The sequence below is a fragment of the Hyperoodon ampullatus genome (genome assembly GCF_949752795.1).
Source record: "Hyperoodon ampullatus genome assembly, chromosome: 12".
Lineage (NCBI taxonomy): Eukaryota > Metazoa > Chordata > Mammalia > Artiodactyla > Ziphiidae > Hyperoodon > Hyperoodon ampullatus.
Genome location: NC_136925.1, coordinates 31859146 through 31886317, shown reverse-complemented (window position 1 = coordinate 31886317; position 27172 = coordinate 31859146). Strand labels below are relative to the sequence as shown.

General features: G+C 41.2%; 1 protein-coding gene across 1 annotated transcript in view; it reads left to right on the top strand.

Annotated features, from left to right (window-relative positions):
- Nucleotides 1–2980: 2980 nt before the first annotated feature.
- Nucleotides 2981–27172, top strand: part of MCHR2 (melanin concentrating hormone receptor 2) — a gene marked incomplete at both ends in the record, with an annotated part of 38058 nt that continues 13866 nt past the window's right edge. Inside the window, 2 exons of the mRNA XM_079716716.1 lie at nucleotides 2981–2992; nucleotides 3089–3207. Of these exons, the coding sequence (XP_079572842.1) occupies nucleotides 2981–2992; nucleotides 3089–3207 (131 nt within the window). The remainder of the gene's footprint in view (nucleotides 2993–3088; nucleotides 3208–27172) is intronic.

Below are 27172 nucleotides of genomic sequence, written 5' to 3'. Positions count from 1 at the left end.
TGTGTAGAACAAACTGAACCTCATGCGAATCAGCATGTGTGGTCCATCATCTCATTCATTCTTTTTGTTATTTTTATAAGACCAGAATCAATGAATCCCTTCAAAAATTTTTGAACCAGATGGAAGTTTATCTGATAAGCATAGTCAGAAGTCTGTGTCCACAGTGGGATAAACCAGGTCAGCAGCAGCTCCCACAGACACCACCAGCCCAGTTTCCAGCTTAGAAAAAAAGGCACTAATGTTTCAGGGCGAGGTTTTAACTCTGAATTCCAGCTCCGCTGGTGCTCTCTAAAGCAGGTGACATCATCAAAAGAACTCACAGTTTAGGGTGAGAAATGAATGGGATTCTATTCTACTTCACTGCCTATTGTCTATTTTAACTTTTACCTCACTTTCTTTATTAGTAAACATGAGATAACACCCATTCTGTGTACCTTCCAGAGTTGTTACAAAAATAAATAGGTAATGACACTTAAAAATATATATATATATATATATATATACAAATGCCACCATAATGTAAGATATCCATCATCAACATCTACGGAAATTGTCAAACATAAGCAAGGGTGCAATTAAGCAGTCTCACGCACATGCATTTTAGCTACCAACACCTAGTAAAACACAATGCAACATATTGAGCTATTAAAAAAAAAGCTATTTATTTTTGCTTTTACAATATGGCAACAACAAAAAGGATTTTTTCATCCCTCATTTAGAGTATGCAGTTAGAATTTGATTGTCATCATCATTATCAATCACTGGAACAAAGAATTGGAGGGGCAAATATTATTGTTGCAGAGACCTCTTCTTTTTTAAGATAGACGCCTCCACGTAAGAACTACAAGATAAGCTACCCTTGAGTTTACGTGGGAAAGACTCAAAATCTTGTCAGGGATAGAAAAATTGAGCAGAGAAATAAACTTCAAGAATTTAACTTGGAGAAAAGGTAAGGTTTGTGAACTCATAGCGGACTACATTTTTATATTATCAGAGAAACAGAAAATGCTTTTCAACAAGGGTTTGTGGCAGAAGTTTCGATAACAGATGAGAATCAACCTAAGGCATGGATCAGCTGGTCGGTTTCTTTTCTCTTTCCTCAAAGGTGTCGCGATGAAATCTCACTTGTCACACTTACTAACAATCCTCACATGCTTCTAGGACCTTGGCCACTAAGTCTCCCACTTTACACTCTCTTTAAGTTCTTTTTCCCATATTCATTCCCTTGGTTTTTCTGTGAGAGATTTTAGAGCACGTACTCATTTAAAGGCAATATCTTTTTGCATACACCAATAACTCTAAGGCAACTTCAGTTCTAAATGTATAATCAATGATAGTACACTTGTTTTTAAAGAGGCTGATCTGCTGAATTTCTGAGCCAATTTCTCCATTCTTTCACGTTTTTCTGATTTTTCTAATTTAAGGTATAAACACGTGACATTTCACCACGCCACCCTGGCCACACAGATTATAGAAGGAGGAAAGATTCTAAAAGGTGCTGTAATTGCCATTATCATATCACTTATTGAGCACTTACTACAAGCCAGGTCTGGTTCAAATGTTTTTGCATATGTCATCCCAAGGAAGCTTTCCAGCATCCATGGGAGGGAATTATTACAATCCTCAGTTTACAGAAGGGGCAACTGAGGATTAGAGACATTAAGGAACCTGCTCAAGGAAACTGCCTGCAAGTAAATGACAATGCTGGGATGGAATCAGGGCTGCCTATCTTCGAAACCCCGTGAGGCTCCCTTGGGCAAGAAGAAGTGATCCAGCTCCAGCTCCATAAATGTCACCTTATTTGCTAACTAGCAACTGAGGCCAGCCGATTTGATCAAGGAGAAAACATGAAGCTCAACGTCATTATCGAGCAGTTTTTCTGGGCTGAATTAATAGTTTTGTTTTGTTTTTTGTTTTTGTTTTTGTTTTGGAATACCAAAGAGATTTAAACAGGCTAAGCCAAAGTTTCTAAAAAGAAACTAGTTCCTTGGTGGTATTATAAGTTTCTTCTTCCCTCCCTCCCTCCCTTCTTTCCTTTAAATCCTTGGGACATCAATAAACATTTGTTGAAATAAAAAGAAGCTCGAATATCTATTCCTTCACTCCTTAGCTGAAAACACCTACAAATGTTCACAGGAACTTATGTGACTATCAGTGACTTAAAAAAAAACAAAAAACAAGCTCCACGAGAGCAGAGATGTTTTAACATTTTATTCGCTACAGACTTCCAAGCTCCTAGAAGGGCTCCTGGCACACAGCCGGGGCTCAGTAAGGATGTGCTGCTTGGATGAAGCCTGCTTTAAGTGGCAAGGGCGAGCCGGCCCTCTGGGCTTCGGGCCGCTTCTTGGTCCCGACACTCCCTTTGGAAATGGAGATAGCGTGGGCTTCCCACCTGCCTTAGACCGCGGGCCGGAATCCAGACCCTCCCACTCCTCCCCACCTCCCCGCAGCTGGAAGCAGCTGCGCGCGGTTTTGCCACCAGGGCTTATCTACTAGGACTCCAGTCCTGCAGAGAAGGGCGCTCGGGCCGCTGGCCGCCGTGTCCCTCACTCCACGGGGGGAGGACAGTGAGCACTCAGGTGACGTTTCCGCGGGCCGGAACTCGAGGGCCGGGGCGCCGACACTGGGCCCTCCTGGGGTGCGGGGACCGCGCGGGGGGACCGTCGGGTGCCAGCTCCACCCGCCGCTCCTCCCAGGGGGCGGGCCCACCGACAGGTGTCCCATCGCTGTGAGCGTCTTCTCTCCAGCCCCGGAAGGTACCCAGCGGGCTTCTGAGGAGGCGCCGGAGGGACGGAGCGGGGCGGGTGGCCGGCGGGTTTCATACTCAGTAAAGAAAATGGAAACATAGGTGGGAAAAGCAAGGCAGGATGGCTTTCAGGGAAGCAGCAGCCTCGTCTCAGAAAGCTGGAGCGCGCAGAGCTCACGCATCCCGCGTCTTTCCAGGAGGAAAAATGCTTAAATAGAGTAGCGAAGGCGAGGCATGGATCACTGGGTTATGTTTTCCTAATCAGGGGTTCCGGGTGCCTTTTCTGAACTAGAAAAGCCAAATACAGTTCCTCACCCAAGTTGATGCCCCTCCCCCCCTCAGCCCACATTCCGTGTTCGCGCCTTTGGGCACTTGGTTAACCTTATATTACTATCTGTCACATGGTGCGTGCAACGTCGTCTGAACTCTGCTGATGCCCTTAGGAAGTTAGCAGCTGTCAGGCAACTGGGGAGAGCGGGGAGAAGGGAGCGTGGGCTTTTGCACATCAGCCCGGGGCTTCTCAGAGCCTTTGAGAAACTCTTTCTAAAAGTTCTTTCTTTAACAATGAGAGAGAAATCAGTTCTCTTATACTTCTTAATAAGGTTTTGCTCCAAAGTCTGGTATCTTTATTTGTAGTGGCATCTTCTTATTAAAATGCCCCTGAATCTACTACTAAAGAAACAGGCATAAACATGCAACTGTTTTCATTTCCTGTATGCACAGAAATTCCACTGAACTTAGCTCAGTGCAAATTTGGGGGCCAGATGTTTTCAGTGAATGTTTTCTAACTTTTTAATATTGCACTTTCTACTTAACCTGTTTGTTAATATAACTTAGTGGGTAGGGATGTGGAGAGGGGGTGCCGACTGGCTGGATATGACTGGATTGGTAGCCCATCATTTGTTCTTCACTCGGATCATGACATCTGTTTCATGTCACAATGGAATTGGCCTCTTGCCGAGCAGACATGTCCTCACCTACTGTCTCGTGGTTGTGATAAGATAATTACGAGGACAATATTGTTTGACTCCTAGCCTAGCATGGGCTGTTAAACTGTACAAAGCAATCCAATTCCAAGAAAATAGTCTTTCTAGCCTGGGGAATAAGGTACATCAATGCACAGGCCACCTAATGTTTCTGAAATATTAATGTTGATTGTTAAGCAGAGATTGAGTAGGGAAGGAAAACCACCAGGCAGTTTAAAGAGGAGCCAGGAATAGTCCTATGGGTCCAACATGCTATGAGGGAACCAACTTCATGTTTAGCGTCAGTCTGCTTTCCTCAAACACCAGAAACGGATTTGGGGGTAGGATGACTGCAGTATAGTGATAAATCCAGTATCTATTTTGAGAGTTGAGCCTGTATCTCTTAACACAAGTGATAGGCTAAATGTGCAAGGTACAGCAGTTGTCCTACCAGGCACCTCAAACTCCCCAGTTAACTAGGTTGGTCCCAGGCTAGGATATGGGGCTTCCCTCTACAGAACCTCTGAAAGCCCACTAGACCCAACAGTCAAGGCAGTGGCTGGTCAGAGGCCCTAGCTGCCCTGGGAAGGAGAGTCACAGCCCCCACTGCACAACAGACCAAGGATGGGAAATGCTCCCTTACCCTGAAGACACCAGGATGCTTCTGCCTGTCACCAGGACACCCCCTCCTGCAACCCAACTGGAGGGAACCAAGGCTATCACTTACCTTATGTCTCAGACTTACTCACCCCCAGCCCCCTGTGCATTTATTTTTAACATTCTGATCCTCAGAAGTGAAATGAAACAAATACAGGCAGGGGAAATTGAAGAAAGCTGGAGATGGGGAAGGAAAAGGGGGAAGCCTTCTTCGTGCCTCAGGGCTGAAGGAAAGAAAAGAAAAAACTTTTGTCAAGAGCCTACTCTGGGCTTCCCTGGTGGTGCAGTGGTTGAGAGTCCGACTGCCGGTGCAGGGGACACGGGTTCGTGCCCCGGTCCGGGAAGATCCTACATGCCACGGAGCGGCTGGGCCCGTGAGCCATGGCCACTGAGCCTGCGGATCCGGAGCCTGTGCTCCGCAACGGGAGAGGCCACAGCAGTGAGAGGCCCATGTACCACAAAAAATTTTTTTAATTAAAATAAAATAAATTTAAAAAAAGAGCTTACTCTGCTTTACACAAGGTTTGTGTGCTTCATTTCATTAAACCCTCACAAGCACTATGTAAAGTAGAGAGTATTATTCCCACTTCACCAATGGGGAAAATGTGAGTGGGAAAAATGAGGCTCAGAGAGGTCAGTGACTACTTGAAGTCACACAGCTAGAAAGAGACAGGGCTCAGATTAGGCCCTAAGCTGTCTGATTCCTCCAGGAAGGTGGCGTGCTTGACCTGTGAGGACGGGTGAGGAAAGCCCATGTGCCTCTGTTCTGTCTGTCTAGCTCCCAGCTTTCCTGAGGAGGGGGAGCTTGGAATAAAACTGCCAAAAGCTGTGCCCCAGGGGCATGTACAGACACCTGGGGTCTCTTATAGAGGTGCTGGGCCCCAGAGACAGCTCTGCTGCCCCCCTTCCGCATCCTCTATCTCCATTTCTGCATTCTCTCATTCCACTGCCCCCAAACTACCAAATGCTAGGGTTCCAGAACCATTGGCGTATATCCTTTCTCTCCCTGGTGTACCACCCTTTTGCCCCATACCTGGGTTTCTTCTTTCTATCCCACATTAACACAATTGGGGAAGTTATAAATATCCCTCAGAATAAAGCAGGAGATGCACATCTAAGGGCCCAAACTAAGTGTGGCTTCAAGGTCTGCAGAATCCAGGACCTGGTGCTTCCAAGCAGCTGGATCCCCTGCTGAGGGTGGGAATGGTGAGAGGTGGGGATGACTGGGAATGCTTAGCCAGACTCAGGGGTCCCACTGTCTTTGGAAAGGGAAGGAACAAATGGAAAGGAAGGAGACAGAGACAGAGAGGGAGAGAAAGAATGGTTCTTATGCAGGGAAAACTTTATGATTATAGAGAAGTTTTGAAAAATTAGATTTGACTGTGTAAAAATTAATACTGACAAAAATGACCGTCTTTTTAAAATTTCCGGTGACTTACAGCTAATTACCATACAGCACAGTAATAATTGTGTTATTTCATGAAATTTCAGAATAACTTTGGTATGTTTTATTTAATTAAAATAATAAAACTCTTAACTCTTTCTGTATACTCAAGTCTAATAGAGTGGCTCATGGATCCCAGTATTTGGCATGATTACTCATTGCAATAAACACACACACACAGACACACACACACACACACAGAGTAAATAGTGTGTTTGTCCTGCGACATTCTGAGAGACTTGGATGGAAACCATACTTCATAAGAAGGAATTTTATCCTTGAGGATTTATATTAAGCATGTAAAACATTGGCAGAGGTTTTGCCACACTGAACTCTAGTCTCATATATGTAGCAGCTCATTACCCCAATTTCAAAGTAAGTGGGGATCCCACATGCCGCGGAGCGGCTGGGCCCGTGAGCCATGGCCGCTGAGCCTGCGCGTCCGGAGCCTGTGCTCCGCAACGGGAGAGGCCACAGCAGTGACAGGCCCGCGTACCGCAAAAAAAAAAAAAAAAGAAAAGAAAATCTAGGCAGTCATTTAAAATGTAGGGCGTACTTCTGTACATATGATCCTGGACCCTCTTCGACCATTGGAAATGCTTGCTTTTAACATGTGTTTTATGTTTGTTTTTCTCATTGGGAGTCACAGGTGTGTTTGTGAGTGTGAATGCTTATGTGTGTATGTGTGAATACCATCTAGCTTATGGAGACATTAAGCCTGATTTCTTCATTGACTCATAAACACCTTGAAAATTTAACATTAGCCAAGGGCAAATATTTATTATGGTTGTTCTTGAAGAGGTACCCAGTGTGTTATTCATTAGATGGGAAAGATTATATACCTAATGGTAACAACTCATGCCCCAATCAGCTGTTACAAGATACATGCAAAAAAATGGAGTTGTGTCTTCATCCTGATCCTCACTGGCATTTAAAAGTCAAAAGTGAGGGCTTCCCTGGTGGCGCAGTGGTTGAGAGTCCGCCTGCCGATGCAGGGGACACGGGTTCGTGCCCCGATCCCGGAAGATCCCACATGCCGCGGAGCGGCTGGGCCCGCGAGCCATGGCCGCGGAGCCTGTGTGTCCGGAGCCTGTGCTCTGCAACGGGAGAGGCCACAGCAGTGAGAGGCCCGCGTACAGCAAAAAAAAAAAAAAAAAAAAAAAAAAAAAAAAAAAAAAAGTCAAAAGTGAGAGGCAAGGCTGGTCGAGAGTAAAGGGTGAGGTATTTCTGTTCTGTCTCCATCTATGACAAGAGCTGTTGGTTGATTATTCCCTTCTCCTGGCATCGGGTTTGGGTGGCTGTGTGCCTCAGGGGACAATGTATCCAACCCCAGTCCCAGGGTGGGTAGGGGTGAACCTAGATTATTTTAGACCAATCGCTGAATTGCAATTAGTACTCCTTTCAGCATTGATTGGTTTAACAATGATCATGTAGCACTTCCAGCCATCAGTACTTGAGGGGAGTCTGCAGGAAAGGCTGCTCAGAAACGATTGCACATTCTTTAAAATGTCTACAAAAAAAAAATGGTTTCTTTTCTGGCCTTTGTTGTGGGTATGTAAGGATGTGGTGTTTAAGGCTGCTGTCTTGTGGTTATGTAAGGATGTGGTGTTTAAAGCTGCTGTCCCAATCTTGTATCCCTGAGGGGACCAGCCTTGGAAAATGCTTACCTGACAAGGGTGGCTGCAGTGGAAACAGATGGAAAGGACCTGGAGCCCAATGTCACCACTAGGCCACTGAAATGAACAATCTTGGAACCACCACCCTATCTCTGGACTTCTCTATTAGGGCTAAGCTATTTAGGGTTGGTTCTTCTCAAACTGGAAGTTAAAAGCATCTCAAATGATTTTCCACATCAGCCAAACAAAACCAAACCAGAAATCTCTTGTAAGAAACCTACCCTTGAGAGATCAAACGGGTTCAACATTCTGCTGGGGTCTATAGCTGCCTTTGTTCAAGGAATGCAGATTCACTCTAATGATTTTTACCCTAATCTGTTGTCTATTTTAATGCCTTTTTGAAAAAAAAGATTAACTCTCTCTAGGCTTGTTAAACTCTTACTTCATTTTATTTATTATTGGCTTGCAAATATAAAGAAATATATAATCTTTTGTACCCACATAAAAATGTTAAATGATTTTTACTTTTGCATATTTTATGCCAGTGAAGTGACTTTCAGTCTCTTTCACATATTTATCCATTTATTTCTATTTTATTATGTTTCTTTTTTTACCTCTTTTTATATTTGTGCTTACTTTTTCCATGTACTGTCTTGATCTCTTTTGCTTTCAGTATAGGTTATCTTTTAAGTATGGGTGTGTGTATTTCTACTTTCAAGAGGCATGATGTAGTGGTAAAAACATGAAATTCTGTACAAAACTTTGGCTTAAATACTGGCTCTACCACCTACTTTTTGTGTAGCTTTTGGAAAATTCCTTAACCTAAAGCAAAAGGAAGGGTGGTGAGCATGGCATGTATTTCACTGTAGAGCCAATCCCAAAGCAAGTGTAGAGGGTAGGATGGCATGTTATATGCCCTGAACATTTTTAACTACACACCTATCAAAAATTAGAAGAGAAAGAGGGAAAGAAGGTAGGAGGTAGAGTAAATTCACTTATGGCCTCATGTGTCATCTATGTGAGTTGAACGGTACATTATTCAAGCTGACAAAACAAGTATCTAAATTATAAGAACATTGGGCTTCCCTGGTGGTGCAATGGTTAAGAATCCATCCGCCAATGCAGGGGACTCAGGTTTGATCCCTGGTCCAGGAAGATCCCACATGCCGTGGAGCAACTAAGCCCGTGCACCACAACTACTGAGCCTGCATGCCACAACTACTGAGCCCGCGTACCTCAACTACTGAGCCTGTGCACCACAACTACTGAAGCCCGAGCACCTAGAGCCCATGCTCCACAACAAGAGAAGCCACCTCAATGAGAAGCCCGCGCACCGCAACGAAGAGTAGACCCCGCTCGCCACAACTAGAGAAAGCCCACAGGCAACAACGAAGACCCAATGCAGCCAAAAAATAAAATACAATAAAAAAATAATACTAAAGACTATGGGCATAGAAGTGTGAGGCACTGTAGAATTAAGTAGTAGCTATTATTTATGAGCACTTACTATATGTCTGACACAATGCTTTACATGCATTATTTCATTCAATCCTCAAAACAACCCTTAAGAGGGTAGGTACTCTTATCCCCCATTTTTCAGATGAATATTCTAAGGCACAGAAAAATGAAGTGACCTGCCCAAGGTCACAGCTAATGTCAGAGCCAGGATTTAGTCTTAGGCATTCAGACTCCAGAGCTTACACTCTGCTTAATCATGACACAAACCCCTAAGTCCTCTTAATTCCTTTGTGAATTTTTTTAATATGTTAGTGGTTTAAGGAATATTTTCTGGGCTATGGCTGGGTTCATATCAAACATTCTTTCCCACAAACACTCCTGATCAGGGGGCACCATTCAATTCACTCTAGAGAGAGAAAGGTCAACTACTAAGAAGTCTGGGATGAAAACCAAGTATGGGCTCAAAACAAACAGAAAAAGGCAAAAAACAAACATGAGTCACTATGTTCATATAAGACTACTTAAATAATGCTAGCAGATTTTCAGCAACAAACAACTTTGTTTTTTCTTTCCAGGATGGGCACTCAAGTGCCTAGGATGGAAGTGGTCAGGTGCCCATGATTTTTTAAAAAATAAAACATCTTTGTTTTTGTCTTCAATATATAATAGTAAGTAATAGATACATGAATTGCTAATTTTTTTATTTGGACCACAGCTTAGGACAATCTGTACTTAGAATATTAAAAATAATATTGATGATAGTAAATAAGGAAATGAAGTATTATCTTTGATGACTAAGTTACAGATTAGCAGCTAGGAAGACCATTGTTTTCACTGTAGTGGATTGCTGATTGTCAAACTAAAACGTCACTTATTTTACGAGCATTTGACCTATCTGTGAGAAGCGTTAAGTTATCTAAGGGTTTCCTTTGACATCCACTCAAATACGTAATGACTTTTTATCATAAAACCTGTAGCATAAATGAATACTAGTTTTTCATGCATCCCTCCTGGGGTTGTACCATCTGAATTAATATTGAATTGATATATCTTTTCTTTGATGTTTTGGAAATTAGTTTTATGTAATCAGTACCTGTCAGTGGAATACTGAATATTGACAAATAAAGAATTTTTCCACATTCTCATTGCTATTATATACCTAACTACCAATTTTTAGGTCAGCCAGGGTTTGAGTCATCCCTGAAAATTGCAATGTAGATGGTATTTTATTGGTGGTACTGTCTAGTCTTTGGGAATCTTATATCAGAAAATTCCCTTTCTCTTTCCCTCTCCCTCTCTCTCTCTCTCTCTTTCTCTCTCTCTCTCTCTCTCTCACACACACACACACACACACACACATACCCACACACTTCCATACAAAAGCAGCCTCAGGGCTTCCCTGGTGGTGCAGTGGTTGAGAATCTGCCTGTTAATGCAGGGGACACGGGTTCGAGCCCTGGTCTGGGAGGATCCCACATGCCGCGGAGCAACTAGGCCTGTGAGCCACAACTGCTGAGCCTGCGCGTCTGGAGCCTGTGCTCCGCAACAAAAGAGGCCGTGATAGTGAGAGGCCCGCGCACTGCGATGAAGAATGGCCCCCGCTTGCCACAACTAGAGAAAGCCCTCGCACAGAAACGAAGACCCAACACAGCAAAAATAAATTAATTAATTAATAAACTCCTACCCCCAACATCTTCAAAAAAAAAAAGAAAAACCAAAAGCAGCCTCAGTTTCAGCGTGCCCTTCCCTGCCCTGGCAACCAGATGTTCCCAGGTAAGGTGATCTCTCCTTATCATGGGAACGGTCCAGATTCAATGGAGTATGATGGAGTATATTGACCTGCCTTTGGTCTGTCGTACTCATCCGCATGGGAGAGTCTGTGGTGCCAGGAAAAGTCATCTACCTGGAAACAAGTATTTCACAAAGCTCCACAGTTGGTTGAGTAAAGCCTGCACTGTTGTAAATAGTGCTGCTATGAACATTGGGATGCATGTATCCTTTTGAATTAGTGTTTTCATTTGTATAAATACTCAAGAGTGGAATTGCAGGGTCATGTGGTACAGAGAGCAAACTAGCAGAGAGGGGTTGAGGGAGGGGCAAGGTAGGTGAAGGGGATTAAGATGTACAGAATACTAGGTATAAAATAAAGTTACAAGGATGTAATGTACAGCACAGAGAATGTAGCCAATATTTTATAATAACTTTATATGGAGTACAATCCATAAAAATAGCAAATTAATTCACTATGTTGTACCCTTGAAACTAATATAATACCATAAGTCAACTGTACTTTAATTAAAAAACAAAAAACCACTCTCCCAGCCAATTTGGTCGTATTTTTGCATCATCACCAAATCATGGTGTATTCATCAAGACAAACTTCACTAGTCGCTTCTCTCCAACTTCTCCTTTTCACTCAGAGGTATATTGAAAACTGTGAAGTGAGAGGTGGAGTGATCCCCAGGAAGTTTTCTTTCTACCTGTGAGAGGTGGCCAAGCCTGGTTTTCCCATGTCTACATCAGGTTATTGTAGCTGCTGTCTAGACAATCAATAGATAGAGATGGGGTCATCAGAGTGATCCTCCTTCTACTGTCCTCTTGACTCTCTGAGGTGTTTTGAGCTAAAAGATGGTAGTATGTTCTGTTAAAGTAATCAAACAAGGAGGTGGCTCTAATGCCGTGGTAGCCTACATAAGCAGACCAAAAACTAAGCCAGAGTTAATGCACCGGAATCCAAGAAAATGAAACAACCAGCCACAAATAGCCAACTGGGTTTTCCCAAATAAGGCAATCGCTTCAGCTATAGTCAATCAAATCATTTCCTTGCTTTGCTTCTGCATCTTCTCTATTAAAAATACCCTGGGCTTCCCTGGTGGTGCAGTGGTTAAGAACCCGCCTGCCAATGCAGGGGACATGGGTTCAAGCCCTGGGCTGGGAAGATCCCACATGCCGCGGAGCAGCTAAGCCCGTGTGCCACAACTACTGAGCCTGTGCTCTAGAGCCTGCGTGCCACAACTACTGAGCCCACGTGCCACAACTACTGAAGCCTGCGTGCCTAGAGCCTGTGCTCTGCAAGAGAAGCCACCACAGTTAGAAGCCTGAGCACCGCAACAAAGAGTAGCCCCCGCTCGCTACCGCTAAAAAGAAAGCCCGCAGGCAGCAACGAAGACCCAAGGCAGCCAAAAATAAATAATTAAAAAAAAAAAAAAGAGGAGCCGGAGGAAGATGGCGGAAGAGTAAGACGCGGAGATCACCTTCCTCCCCACAGATACATCAGAAATTCATCTACACGTGGAACAACTCCAACAGAACACCCACTGAACGCTGACAGAAGACCTCAGACCCCCCAAAAGGCAAGAAACTCCCCACATACCTGGGTAGGTCAAAAGAAAAAAAGAATAAACAGAGACAATAGGATATGGACGGGACCTGCACCAGTGGGAGGGAGCCGTGAAGGAGGGAAGGTTTCTACACACTACAAGCCCCTTCGAGGGCGGAGACTGCAGGTGGCGGAGGGGGAAAGCTTCGGAGTAGCGGAGGAGAGCACAGCAACAGGGGTGTGGAGGGCAAAGCAGAGAGATTTTGGCACAGAGGATCGGTGCCCTCAGGCACACACCAGCCCGAGAGACTTGTCTGCTCGGCCGCCAGGGCGGGCGGGGCTGGGAGCTGAGGCTCGGGTATCGGCTTTCAGTCGGAGCGCAGGGAGAGGTCTGGGGCTGGCGGCAGGAAGAGACCCTGAAGGGGTTAGTGCTAGCCCGGAGGGAGTCCGGGGAAAGGGTCTGGAGCTACCGGAGAGGCAAGAGACTTTTTTCCCTTTTGTTGCCTGGTGCGCGAGGAGAGGGCATTCCCCTCCCTCCCCTCTGCCTGAGTGAGCCAGAGCCCCCGAATCAGCGGCTCCTTTAAACCCGTCCTGTCTGAGCGAAGAACGGACGCCCTCCGGCGACCTACGCGCAGAGGCGGGGCCAGGTCCAAGGCTGAGACCCGGGAGCTGTGAGAGCAGAGACAGGGAAATCTCTCTGTGCAGCCTCCGAGGCAGCGGATTAAAGCTCCACGGTCCATTTGATGTGCCCTGCGTCTGTGGAGTGCATGAATGGACAGAGAATCATCCCAAATTGAGGAAGTGGACCTTGAGGACAAGATTTAAGACTTTCCCCCCCCTTTTTTTTCCTCTTTTTACAACGAATTATCTCAAATTAAGGAGGTGGACTTAGCAAGATTTCAGACTTTTCGCCCTTTTCCTCTTTTTACAACGAATTATCCCAAATCGAGGAGGTGGACTTGGAGAGCAAGATTTTTGATTTTTCCCCCTGCTCTCTTTTTGTGAATGTGTATGTGTAATCTTCTGTGTAAGATTCTCTCTGTATAGCTTTGCTTCCACCATATGTCCCAGGGTTCTTTCGGTCCGTGTTTTTTTTCAATAATTACTTTTTAATTTTAATAACGCTACTATATTTCATACTTTATTCTATTTTACTTTACCTGCTCTTTCTTTTTTTCCTCCCTTCCCTTCCTCCCTCCCTCCCTCCGCTCCTCCTTTCCTTCTTTCTTTTTCTTTCCTCCATCCCTCCCTCCCTCCCACCCTTCTTCTTTCCACTTTCTTTTTCTTTCCTTCCTCCCTCCCTCCCTCCTGTCTTTCTTTCTTTCTTTCCTTCCTCCCTCCCTCCCTCTCTTCTTCCATTCACTCTTCCTTTTGCTTTCATTCCTCCCTCCCTCCCTCCTTTCTTTCCTTTCTTTCCATCCTTCCTCCCTCCCTCCTTTCTTTCTTTCTTCCTTCCTTCCTTCCTTACTTCCCTTCTTCCTTTCTTTCAATCTCTCTTTCTTTCTTCTACTAATTATTTCTTTCTACTTTTCCTCACTGTTATTCTGAGCCGGGTGGATGAAAGGCTCTTGGTGCTGCAGCCAGGAGTTAGTGCTGTGCCTCTGAAGTGGGAGAGCCAACTTCAGGACACGGGTCCACAAGAGACCTCCCAGCTCCACATAATATCAAGCAGCGAAAATCTCCCAGGGATCTCCATCTAAACACCAGCACCCAGCTTCAGTCAACGACCAGCAAGCTACAGTGCTGGTCACCCTATGCCAAGCAACTAGCAAGGCAGGAACACAACCCTACCAATTAGCAGAGAGGATACCTAAAAACATAATAAGGCCACAGGCACCCCAAAACACACCACCAGACGTGGACCTGTCCACCAGAAAGACAAGATCGAGCTTCAACCACCAGAACACAGGCATTAGTCCCCCCCACCAGGAAGCCTACACAACCTACTGAAACAACCTTAGCCACGGGGGACAGACACCAAAAACAACGGGAACTACGAATCTGCAGCCTGCAAAAAGGAGACCCCAAACACAGTAACATAAGCAAAATGAGAAAGCAGAAAAACACACAGCAGGTGAAGGAGCAAGATAAAAACCTACCAGACCTAACAAATGAAGAGGTAATAGGCAGTCTACCTGAAAAAGAATTCAGAATAATGATAGTAAAGCTGATCCAAGATTCTATTTCCCAGATCCAAAATCTTGGAAATAGAATAGACAATATGCAAGAAACAGTTAACAAGGACCTAGAAGAACTAAAGATGAATCAAGCATCGATTAAAAACACAATAAATGAAATGAAAAATACTCTAGATGGGATCAATAGCAGAATAACTGAGGCAGAAGAACGGATAAGTGAGGTGGAAGATAAAAAAGTGGAAATAACTGATGCAGAGAAAAATAAAGAAAAAAGAATGAAAAGAACAGAGGACAGTCTCAGAGACCTCTGGGACAACATTAAACGCACCAACATTCGAATTATAGGGGTTCCAGAAGAAGAAGAGAAAAAAAAAGGGACTGAGAAAATATTTGAAGAGATTATAGTTGAAAACTTCCCTAATATGGGAAAGGAAATAGTTAATCAAGTCCAGGAGGCACAGAGAGTCCCATACAGAATAAATCCAAGGAGAAATACGCCAAGACACATATTAATCAAACTGTCAAAAATTAAACACAAAGAAATCATATTAAAAGCAGCAAGGGAAAAACAACAAATAACACACAAGGGAATCCCCATCAGGTTAACAGCTGATCTCTCAGCAGAAACTCTACAAGCCAGAAGGGAGTGGCAGGACATAATTAAAGTGATGAAGGAGAGAAACCTGCAACCAAGATTACTCTACCCAGCAAGGATCGCATTCAGGTTTGATGGAGAAATTAAAACCTTTACAGACAAGCAAAAGCTGAGAGAGTTCAGCACCACCAAACCAGCTTTACAACAAATGCTAAAGGAACTTCTCTAGGCAAGAAACACAACAGAAGGACTATACCTACAATAACGAACCCAAAGCCATTAAGGAAATGGGAATAGGAACATACATATCAATAATTACCTTAAATGTAAATGGACTAAATGCTCCCACCAAAAGACACAGAGTGGCTGAATGGATACAAAAACAAGACCCATATATATGCTGTCTACAAGAGACCCACTTCAGACCTAGAGACACATACAGATTGAAAGTAAGGGGATGGGAAAAGATATTCCATGCAAATGGAAATCAAAAGAAAGCTGGAGTAGCAATTCTTATATCAGACAAAATAGACTTTAAAATAAAGACTATTAGAAGAGACAAAGAAGGACACTACATAACGATAAAGGGATCGATCCAAGAAGAAGATATAACAATTGTAAATATTTATGCACCCAACATAGGAGCACCTCAATACATAAGGCAAATACTAACAGCCATAAAAGGGGAAATCGACAGTAACACAATCATAGTAGGGGACTTTAACACCCCACTTTCACCAATGGACAGATCATCCAAAATGAAAATAAATAAGGAAACACAAGCTTTAAATGATACATTAAACAAGATGGACTTAATTGATATTTATAGGACATTCCACCCAAAAACAACAGAATACACATTTTTCTCAAGTGCTCATGGAACATTCTCCAGGATAGATCATATCTTGGGTCACAAATCAAGCCTTGGTAAATTTAAGAAAATTGAAATTGTATCAAGTATCTTTTCCGACCACAATGCTATGAGACTAGACATCAATTACAGGAAAAGAGCTGTAAAAAATACAAACACATGGAGGCTAAACAATACACTACTCAATAATGAAGTGATCACTGAAGAAATCAAAGAGGAAATTAAGAAATACTTAGAAACAAATGACAATGGAGACACGACGACCCAAAACCTATGGGACGCAGCAAAAGCAGTTCTAAGGGGGAAGTTTATACCAATACAATCCCACCTTAAGAAACAGGAAACATTTCGAGTAAACAACCTGACCCTGCACCTAAAGCAATTAGAGAAAGAAGAACAAAAAACCCCCAAAGTTAGCAGAAGGAAAGAAATCATAAAGATCAGATCAGAAATAAATGAAAAAGAAATGAAGGAAACGATAGCAAAGATCAACCAAACTAAAAGCTGGTTCTTTGAGAAGATAAACAAAATTGACAAACCATTAGCCAGACTCATCAAGAAAAGAAGGGAGAAGACTCAAATCAGTAGAATTAGAAATGAAAAAGGAGAAGTAACAACTGACACTGCAGAAATACAAAAGATCATGAGAGATTACTATAAGCAACTCTATGCCAATAAAATGGACAACCTGGAAGAAATGGACAAATTCTTAGAAATGCACAACCTACCAAGACTGACTCAGGAAGAAACAGAAAATATGAATAGACCAATCACAAGCACTGAAATTGAAACTGTGATTAAAAATCTTCCATCAAACAAAAGCCCAGGACCAGATGGCTTCACAGGCGAATTCTATCAAACATTTAGAGAAGAGCTAACACCCATCCTTCTCAAACTCTTCCAAACAATATCAGAGGAAGGAACACTCCCAAACTCATTCTACGAGGCCACCATCACCTTGATACCAAAACCAGGCAAGGATGTCACAAAGAAAGAAAACTACAGGCCAATATCACTGATGAACATAGATGCAAAAATCCTCAACAAAATACTAGCAAACAGAATCCAACAGCACATTAAAAGGATCATACACCATGATCAAGTGGGGTTTATTCCAGGAATGCAAGGATTCTTCAATATACGCAAATCAATCAATGTGATACACCATATTAACAAGTTGAAGGAGAAAAACCATATGATCATCTCAATAGATGCAGAGAAAGCTTTCGACAAAATTCAACACCCATTTATGATAAAAACCCTGCAGAAAGTAGGCATAGAGGGAACTTTCCTCAACATAATAAAGGCCATATATGACAAACCCACAGCCAACATTGTCCTCAATGGTGAAAAACTGAAACCATTTCCACTAAGATCAGGAACAAGACAAGGCTGCCCACTCTCACCACTCTTATTCAACATAGTTTTGGAAGTTTTAGCCACAGCAATCAGAGAAGAAAAGGAAATAAAAGGAATCCAAATTGGAAAAGAAGAAGTAAAGCTGTCACTGTTTGCAGATGACATGATACTATACATAGAGAATCCTAAAGATGCTACCGAAAAACTACTAGAGCTAATCAATGAATTTGGTAAAGTAGCAGGATACAAAATTAATGCACAGAAATCTCTGGCATTCCTGTACACTAATGATGAAAAATCTGAAAATGAAATCAAGAAAACACTCCCATTTACCATTGCAACAAAAAGAATAAAATATCTAGGAATAAACCTACCTAAGGAGACAAAAGACCTGTATGCAGAAAATTATAAGACACTGATGAAAGAAATTAAAGATGATATAAATAGATGGAGAGATATACCATGCTCCTGGATTGGAAGAATCAATATTGTGAAAATGACTCTACTACCCAAAGCAATCTACAGATTCAATGCAATCCCTATCAAACTACCACTGGCATTTTTCACAGAACTAGAACAAAAAATTTCAAAATTTGTTTGGAAAAACAAAAGACCCCGAATAGCCAAAGCAATCTTGAGAACGAAAAACGGAGCTGGAGGAATCAGGCTGCCTGACTTCAGACTATACTACAAAGCTACAGTAATTAAGACAGTGTGGTACTGGCATAAAAACAGAAAGATAGATCAGTGGATCAGGATAGAAAGCCCAGAGATAAACCCACGCACATATGGCCAACTTATCTTTGATAAAGGAGGCAGGAATGTACAGTGGAGAAAGGACAGCCTCTTCAATAAGTGGTGCTGGGAAAACTGGACAGGGACATGTAAAAGTATGAGATTAGATCATTCCCTAACACCATACACAAAAATAAGCTCAAAATGGATTAAAGACCTAAATGTAAGGCCAGAAACTATCAAACTCTTAGAGGAAAACATAGGTAGAACACTCTATGACATAAATCACAGCAAGATCCTTTTGGACCCACCTCCTAGAGAAATGGAAATAAAAACAAAGATAAACAAATGGGACCTAATGAAACTTCAAAGCTTTTGCACAGCAAAGGAAACCATAAACAAGACCAAAAGACAACCCTCAGAATGGGAGAAAATATTTGCAAATGAAGCAACTGACAAAGGATTAATCTCCAAAATTTATAAACAGCTCATGCAGCTCAATAGCAAAAAAACAAACAAGCCAATCCAAAAATGGGCAGAAGACTTAAATAGGCATTTCTCCAAAGAAGATATACAGACTGCCAACAAACACATGAAAGAATGCTCAACATCATTAATCATTAGAGAAATGCAAATCAAAACTACAATGAGATATCATCTCACACCAGTCAGAATGGCCATCATCAAGAAATCTAGAAACAATAAATGCTGGAGAGGGTGTGGAGAAAAGGGAACACTCTTGCACTGCTGGTGGGAATGTGAATTGGTACAGCCACTATGGAGAACAGTATGGAGGTTCCTTAAAAAACTAAAAATAGAACTACCATATGACCCAGCAATCCCACTACTAGGCATATACCCTGAGAAAACCATAATTCAAAAAGAGACATGTACCAAAATGTTCATTGCAGCTCTATTCACAATAGCCCGGAGCTGGAAACCACCTAAGTGTCCATCATCGGATGAATGGATAAAGAAGATGTGGCACATATATACAATGGAATATTACTCAGCCATAAAAAGAAACGAAACTGAGCTATTTGTAATGAGGTGGATAGACCTAGAGTCTGTCATACAGAGTGAAGTAAGTCAGAAAGAGAAAGACAAATACCGTATGCTAACACATATATATGGAATTAAAAAAAAAAAATGTCATGAAGAACCTAGGGGTAAAACGGGAATAAAGACACAGACCTACTTGAGAATGGACTTGAGGATATGGGGAAGGGGAAGGGGAAGCTGTGACAAAGGGAAAGAGAGGCATGGACATATATACACTACGAAACGTAAGGTAGATAGATAGTGGGAAGCAGCCGCAGAGCACAGGGAGATCAGCTCGGTGCTTTGTGACCGCCTGGAGGGGTGGGATGGGGAGGGTGGGAGGGAGGGAGATGCATGAGGGAGGGGATGTGGGAACAGATGTATATGTATGACTGATTCACTTTGTTATAAAGCAGAAACTAATAAAAAAAAAAATCATGAGAAGTTGGAAAAAAAAAAAAAAGAAAAAAAACCCCTAACTCCTGTCAATGGAGCACTCCTAACCACTGTCAGTTTGGTGCTGCCTGATTTGAATCGATGTTTGCTCAAATAAATTCTTGAAAAAAAATGTTAACATGCCTCAGTTTACCTGTTAAGTTTCTAAACCCACTCACTGTAGATTAACGATTGAAAGTGGCAGCCTCAGCCCTGTCTTGGTTCACAACTCGTATTCCTACAACTCTTCCCACTCTATCCCCATCCCAGTGTCCTATACCCCAGTAAGCAAACTCTCCTGCATGGTGATGAAGATGATGTCTGATATTAATTGAACACTTACTAGAACACATTATTCTTAGCACTTGTTCATATTATCCCATTAATCATCACAACCATACTTGGAGATAGGTACTGTTCTTATTACTGTTTTACCAATGGGGAAACTGAGACTTAGATTCCTTAACCAAAGTCACAGATTTCAAGTGGCAGAGTGTGGTACACTTACATAACCATAAACCCTTAAATATTAGAATGTAATTCCAAGAGGTAGAAATCTTGTTGGTTTTGTTCTTTGCTATAGACACTATAATGTTTGTTGAGTGAATTAAAGTAGACTTGACTTAAAGTAGAGCATGCCTAGAGATCAATAAGGAAGAGATTCCCCAAAGAGAAGTTTGGTAGGATGGAAGGAGATGGGTGGATCAGATGAAAAATAATGAGATCCTCCAGTTAGTTGGGCCATAACTTGGAGAGCAAATCTATACAACTGGGACTCATAAGTGTGTGTGGATATATGGGCAGGGGTGAAGGCAGGTATACATAATTGTTACATTTTGTGCTTTGTGTCTATTGAAACATCCTTAATGACTTTACTAGTTATTAGCAGCAGGCTTTTTTCCCCAGATGATTTTTTTTTGATATTTAACTTGAAAATAGTAACAAGTAGCCCTAAAGCTGGCTCATTTAATTCCATCATCATGGCTATGGTTACTGAAAAGTAGTTGAGGATTATTATTTTAGGATTTATTTCTTAAAATATCAAAATTGTGTGATATTATCACTGATGTAAATACACTCATCATCTGTTAGTTCTTTTGATTTATTCTCTACATCATGCTCCTCTTTGCCATATACATTTTCTTATCACTTTTCGGACTTCTTAACACTTTCTTTTTTCTTTAAAAAAATCTAGTTTCCTTGAAATTCATTCCTCCTTTTGCTTGTCCTAGTCATCATGAATAAATTGTGTATGTATGAAGGCGTCAGTGTATATAAACGATGTGAAGCAGAATACATTAAACTGACACTGTCAGTCTTCTTTCAACACCAACCTCACAAGCATAAATTTCCTTTTTTTAAGAAAAAAATACCTTCCTACAAAAAGGCATTCTCACCTATTTAAGACCAGTTTTCTGGGGTTATATTCCAAATAAGTGCCAAAACTTGCAATTTAATAAGTAAGAAATAGTTTTATACCCAGAAAATTTTAAGGGAAAATATTTATTACCTGGGTGGATGGGTTCACTCCAGAAGAACCAGCTGAAGACAGACAGAGATAGCACAAGGGGTTTCCTGCAAAAGAGTATTTATTAAGTTAGTCTCATTTAAGCATTGGCTTTTGTTGTAAAGATAGAGGGCAACTGACCTGGATGAAAATAGCCCTTAGATATAATGAAATCATACTTAACAATTGAGAAATTCTTTATCTAAAAGATTCTTAAAAATAACCTTCTGAGTAAATATTAGTAACATTTAAAATATGAACAATTTAATAATAATGCTTGAAACTTTTCAACAGCTATATATAGCAGCCATCAGTGAATTAATATTTTGTTCCTATATATTTAACTAATGAGTAGTGTCTATTAAGGACAGAAATATAGGTATATAGTACTTCGTGAACCTGGTGAAACACCAAATATTGTTGGACACTAGCTTTTTATGTTTAGGAGTCATATACCTGGAGGGCAAGCAGGCCACTACCTGCCACACGAGGAGATTATTTTTCCTTGACATGGATTTATTATTCAACTGATTAATTTCTCAAATCTGAAATTAAGTGAACTGATAAAATAAGAAATTTCTTATAAATATGACAGAGGGATTCACAAAATTTTACTTAGACAGAATTTTCATAGACGCATCAATTTGTCTTTACTTCTAATTCTAACATTTACAGCAGTTGCTAAGCATGAGGTTTTGATTGATACCAGGAAAAACAGTCACAGCCAAGGTAACAGGGCTCTTACTCTGTCAGGTTTTTAGTGACATGAGTCAAGGTTTTAGATTAAAGGTTACAGCTTACTTTCAGAGCTCTTTTCACACATAGTATTATTTTACAGATAACTTCCTTTCCCACTCTCTGAAGTTCCCATCTTCCTTGGAGAAGTTGAGAACTGGGAGATAAATAAAGCAAGAGACACAGAGAGATGGAAGGGTGAGGCTGAAAAGATTTGGGTTGAGATTCAAACAGCCCAGTAGTCGTCAATAACATTTTTAACATTCGTTAAATGTTAAAAAAATTAACATATAGCCATATAATAGATTATACTCCCAAATCTTAGATGTGAGGCTGTTAGTCTTAGAAACACACAGAGGAATGTTGGCTAAACCTTGGGGAGTTATATTCCTGTAGATTATATTTGGAGAAGAGATACTGAAATACATAAATGATTTGGGAGATAATGGATTGCTATACATAATTCACTGGAAAAAGTTTGCCTATATCTTAAACTTAAATCATTTCCAAAAGTGCATATGTTCGCCAAACCTGTTAATTTGAATATATAATCCATATTTTCTTTTTGAAAATCGTGGAAATGCTAAAAAACAGTTGTCATAAAGGTTAAATTTTCACCTCTTATCTTGAACACTAGATTTTGTGTATCCCCTAAAATTAGTCTTAAACATCATGGTTTTTCATGATCTAAATAACAGAATGAAGATTGAAATAAACTAATCGTCTTGAGTTTTTCAAATAGCCGCATTTTTTTATTAGTTTCTGCTTTATAACAAAGTGAATCAGTCATACATATATATCTGTTCCCACATCCCTTCCCTCATGCATCTCCCTCCCTCCCACCCTCCCCATCCCACCCCTCCAGGCGGTCACAAAGCACCGAGCTGATCTCCCTGTGCTCTGCGGCTGCTTCCCACTATCTATCTACCTTACGTTTCGTAGTGTATATATGTCCATGCCTCTCTTTCGCTTTGTCACAGCTTACCCTTCCCCCTCCCCATATCCTCAAGTCCATTCTCAAGTAGGTCTGTGTCTTTATTCCCGTTTTACCCCTAGGTTCTTCATGACATTTTTTTTTTTTTTAATTCCATATATATGTGTTAGCATACGGTATTTGTCTTTCTCTTTCTGACTTACTTCACTCTGTATGACAGACTCTAGGTCTATCCACCTCATTACAAATAGCTCAGTTTCGTTTCTTTTTATGGCTGAGTAATATTCCATTGTATATATGTGCCACATCTTCTTTATCCATTCATCCGATGATGGACACTTAGGTGGTTTCCAGCTCCGGGCTATTGTGAATAGAGCTGCAATGAACATTTTGGTACATGTCTCTTTTTGAATTATGGTTTTCTCAGGGTATATGCCTAGTAGTGGGATTGCTGGGTCATATGGTAGTTCTATTTTTAGTTTTTTAAGGAACCTCCATACTGTTCTCCATAGTGGCTGTACCAATTCACATTCCCACCAGCAGTGCAAGAGTGTTCCCTTTTCTCCACACCCTCTCCAGCATTTATTGTTTCTAGATTTCTTGATGATGGCCATTCTGACTGGTGTGAGATGATATCTCATTGTAGTTTTGATTTGCATTTCTCTAATGATTAATGATGTTGAGCATTCTTTCATGTGTTTGTTGGCAGTCTGTATATCTTCTTTGGAGAAATGCCTATTTAAGTCTTCTGCCCATTTTTGGATTGGCTTGTTTGTTTTTTTGCTATTGAGCTGCATGAGCTGTTTATAAATTTTGGAGATTAATCCTTTGTCAGTTGCTTCATTTGCAAATATTTTCTCCCATTCTGAGGGTTGTCTTTTGGTCTTGTTTATGGTTTCCTTTGCTGTGCAGAAGCTTTGAAGTTTCATTAGGTCCCATTTGTTTATCTTTGTTTTTATTTCCATTTCTCTAGGAGGTGGGTCCAAAAGGATCTTGCTGTGATTTATGTCATAGAGTGTTCTACCTATGTTTTCCTCTAAGAGTTTGATAGTTTCTGGCCTTACATTTAGGTCTTTAATCCATTTTGAGCTTATTTTTGTGTATGGTGTTAGGGAATGATCTAGTCTCAAACTTTTACATGTCCCTGTCCAGTTTTCCCAGCACCACTTATTGAAGAGGCTGTCCTTTCTCCACTGTACATTCCTGCCTCCTTTATCAAAGATAAGTTGGCCATATGTGCGTGGGTTTATCTCTGGGCTTTCTATCCTGATCCACTGATCTATCTTTCTGTTTTTATGCCAGTACCATACTGTCTTAATTACTGTAGCTTTGTAGTATAGTCTGAAGTCAGGGAGCCTGATTCCTCCAGCTCCATTTTTTGTTCTCAAGATTGCTTTGGCTATTCGGGGTCTTTTGTTTTTCCAAACAAATTTTGAAATTTTTTGTTCTAGTTCTGTGAAAAATGCCAGTGGTAGTTTGATAGGGATTGCATTGAATCTGTAGATTGCTTTGGGTAGTAGAGTCATTTTCACAATATTGATTCTTCCAATCCAGGAGCATGGTATATCTCTCCATCTATTTGTATCCTCTTTAATTTCTTTCATCAGTGTCTTATTATTTTCTGCATACAGGTCTTTTGTCTCCTTAGGTAGGTTTATTCCTAGATATTTTATTCTTTTTGTTGCAATGGTAAATGGGAGTGTTTTCTTGATTTCATTTTCAGATTTTTCATCATTAGTGTACAGGAATGCCAGAGATTTCTGTACATTAATTTTGTATCCTGCTACTTTACCAAATTCATTGATTAGCTCTAGTAGTTTTTCGGTAGCATCTTTAAGATTCTCTATGTATAGTATCATGTCATCTGCAAACAGTGACAGCTTTACTTCTTCTTTTCCAATTTGGATTCCTTTTATTTCCTTTTCTTCTCTGATTGCTGTGGCTAAAACTTCCAAAACTATGTTGAATAAGAGTGGTGAGAGTGGGCAGCCTTGTCTTGTTCCTGATCTTAGTGGAAATGGTTTCAGTTTTTCACCATTGAGGACAATGTTGGCTGTGGGTTTGTCATATATGGCCTTTATTATGTTGAGGAAAGTTCCCTCTATGCCTACTTTCTGCAGGGTTTTTATCATAAATGGGTGTTGAATTTTGTCGAAAGCTTTCTCTGCATCTATTCAGATTATCATATGGTTTTTCTCCTTCAATTTGTTAATATGGTGTATCACGTTGATTGATTTGCGTATATTGAAGAATCCTTGCGTTCCTGGAATAAACCCCACTTGATCATGGTGTATGATCCTTTTAATGTGCTGTTGGATTCTGTTGGCTAGTATTTTGTTGAGGATTTTTGAATCTATGTTCATCAGTGATATTGGCCTGTAATTTTCTTTCTTTGTGACATCTTTGTCTGGTTTTGGTATCAGGGTGATGGTGGCCTCATTGAATGAGTTTGGGAGTGTTCCTTCCTCTGCTATATTTTGGAAGAGTTTGAGAAGGATAGGTGTTAGCTCTTCTCTAAATGTTTGATAGAATTTGCCTGTGAAGCCATCTGGTCCTGGGCTTTTGTTTGTTGGAAGATTTCTAATCACAGTTTCAATTTCAGTGCTTGTGATTGGTCTGTTCATATTTTCTATTTCCTCCTGGTTCAGTCTTGGCATGTTGTGCATTTCTAAGAATTTGTCCATTTCTTCCAGGTTGTCCATTTTATTGGCATAGAGTTGCTTGTAGTAATCTCTCATGATCCTTTGTATTTCTGCAGTGTCAGTTGTTACTTCTCCTTTTTCATTTCTAATTCTATTGATTTGAGTCTTCTTCCTTTTTTTCTTGATTAGTCTGGCTATGCCATGATCTTTTATTTGTTACCTTCTTAATAGACAGATGGCTCCAACTATGAAGACTATACTAAAAATAAGGAGAACTAGATACATTTAAAGAAGATTTAGGACTTTCCCATTTATGATAAATACTTGTATCAAAAGAGAATGAATAGAACAATAGTAAGATCATTAGTGATGCTGGAAAGCAAGAAATGAACTAACTTCTGACTTTGCCAAAGGAAGACTACAAAAATGTATGGAAGAATAGATTTACAGAAGATGGAGCTTCCAGAATAAGGTGTCCTATGTAGCTTTTTTTTCCTTTTTTTAAAGAATCGATTTGTGCATTAGGAGGGTGACTACAAAGTAGTGAAGCCAGATCATTACTACTCAGTCATACTTTAAATTCACAGCAGGTCAAAAGGAAGCCAGGTTTTAAAATGTAGGAGGAAAACTGGGCCAATTAAAACATAAAATTTTTCCCTTTTGTTCTTGGGAAAGAGACTTATGAACTCAGCCCCATTACTCAACTATTCTCCGCGGCCACAGTGGGTCCTGGGAAACTCCTTTAATAAAGACGATGATGTTTCTCTCCATCGGTCCCCCACCCCCATGTTTTGAACACATCTTTCTCCTGTCTACTGACAGACGGCTTTGAGTGGGCAGAGACTCTCTAAAGGATGCCTTGTCTCCCTATAAACAAAACGTTCCCATTCTTTCATTCCCTGCCCTCAACTGGCTGTCAAGTCAACTAATTTACACTGAATCATGAATTACTGAAACATCTTACTTTTTAACCCCCCCCCCCCATGGTGTCTACATTTTATACAGAGATTACAAGAAGAAGAGTGAGTGTTCCTGAAGGAATACTAATGGTCTAATGATGGAATACCAGTTGCTAAGACATAGATGGGAAATGCTTAGAACAAGGCCTCTTCTTTTTTTCCCACTCAGCTTTGTGCTCCCTCTGACCCAGCCCTATACCATTCTCAGGGTGCCAGCTGGAGTTGGAGTTGACCCACACCCTTGCTGTACACATACCCTATGCTTTAGATGCTACAAAACCCTCCAGTCACATCTGTTCAAATGAACTGGAAAGTTGATTGGAGACCCTTGTTGCTATGGTCCAGTGCACCAAGACAGCTCTGGAGTATAAAGGGGTTGAATGTCTTCCCCAAGGACACAATAAGTGAGGGCACAGAAATGAAACTAGAATTTCCAATTAGGTTCTCTTTATATATCTTACACTGTGTATCTAGAGCAGGGTTGGCAAATACGTCACTCTACTCTAAACTCTCCCACCCTTGGCAGTCATGTCTTATCACACAGATCTGTCCTTTAGTAGTGCCTGTGTGATGACTCACAATTCTTCTCCGCCCAGCGCTTTACGAAATCACTACTAATCCATTGGTGTTGCCTCATGCTGACCTTAAACAAATGAACTACCAGTTATTTCTGAAGCAGAAATGAGTTTACTCAAGATCAGCAAAGTATTGCAATTTGGGATCTGCAACTATGGCAAGCCACATGCAAGTGCCACCCAACAGAAAGAGTAGGATTCTTTTACAGTGGGGGAAAAGGAAGTTGGGAGGGCTGTAATAAACAGAGTCCATTGGAGAAATTGAGAGTTCAAAATATAGTGGCTTGTCACTGGCTGAGCGGTGACAGTCTCTCATTGGCTAAGCTCCTGCCAGGCAAGAAGTTTTTCTTCTGTTGAGCTCTGCTATCACAGGGCATGAGAGCTCCCCGCTCTGGCCTCCTAACTCCATTTTAATTGAGGTTTCTGTTTATTAATTTTTAC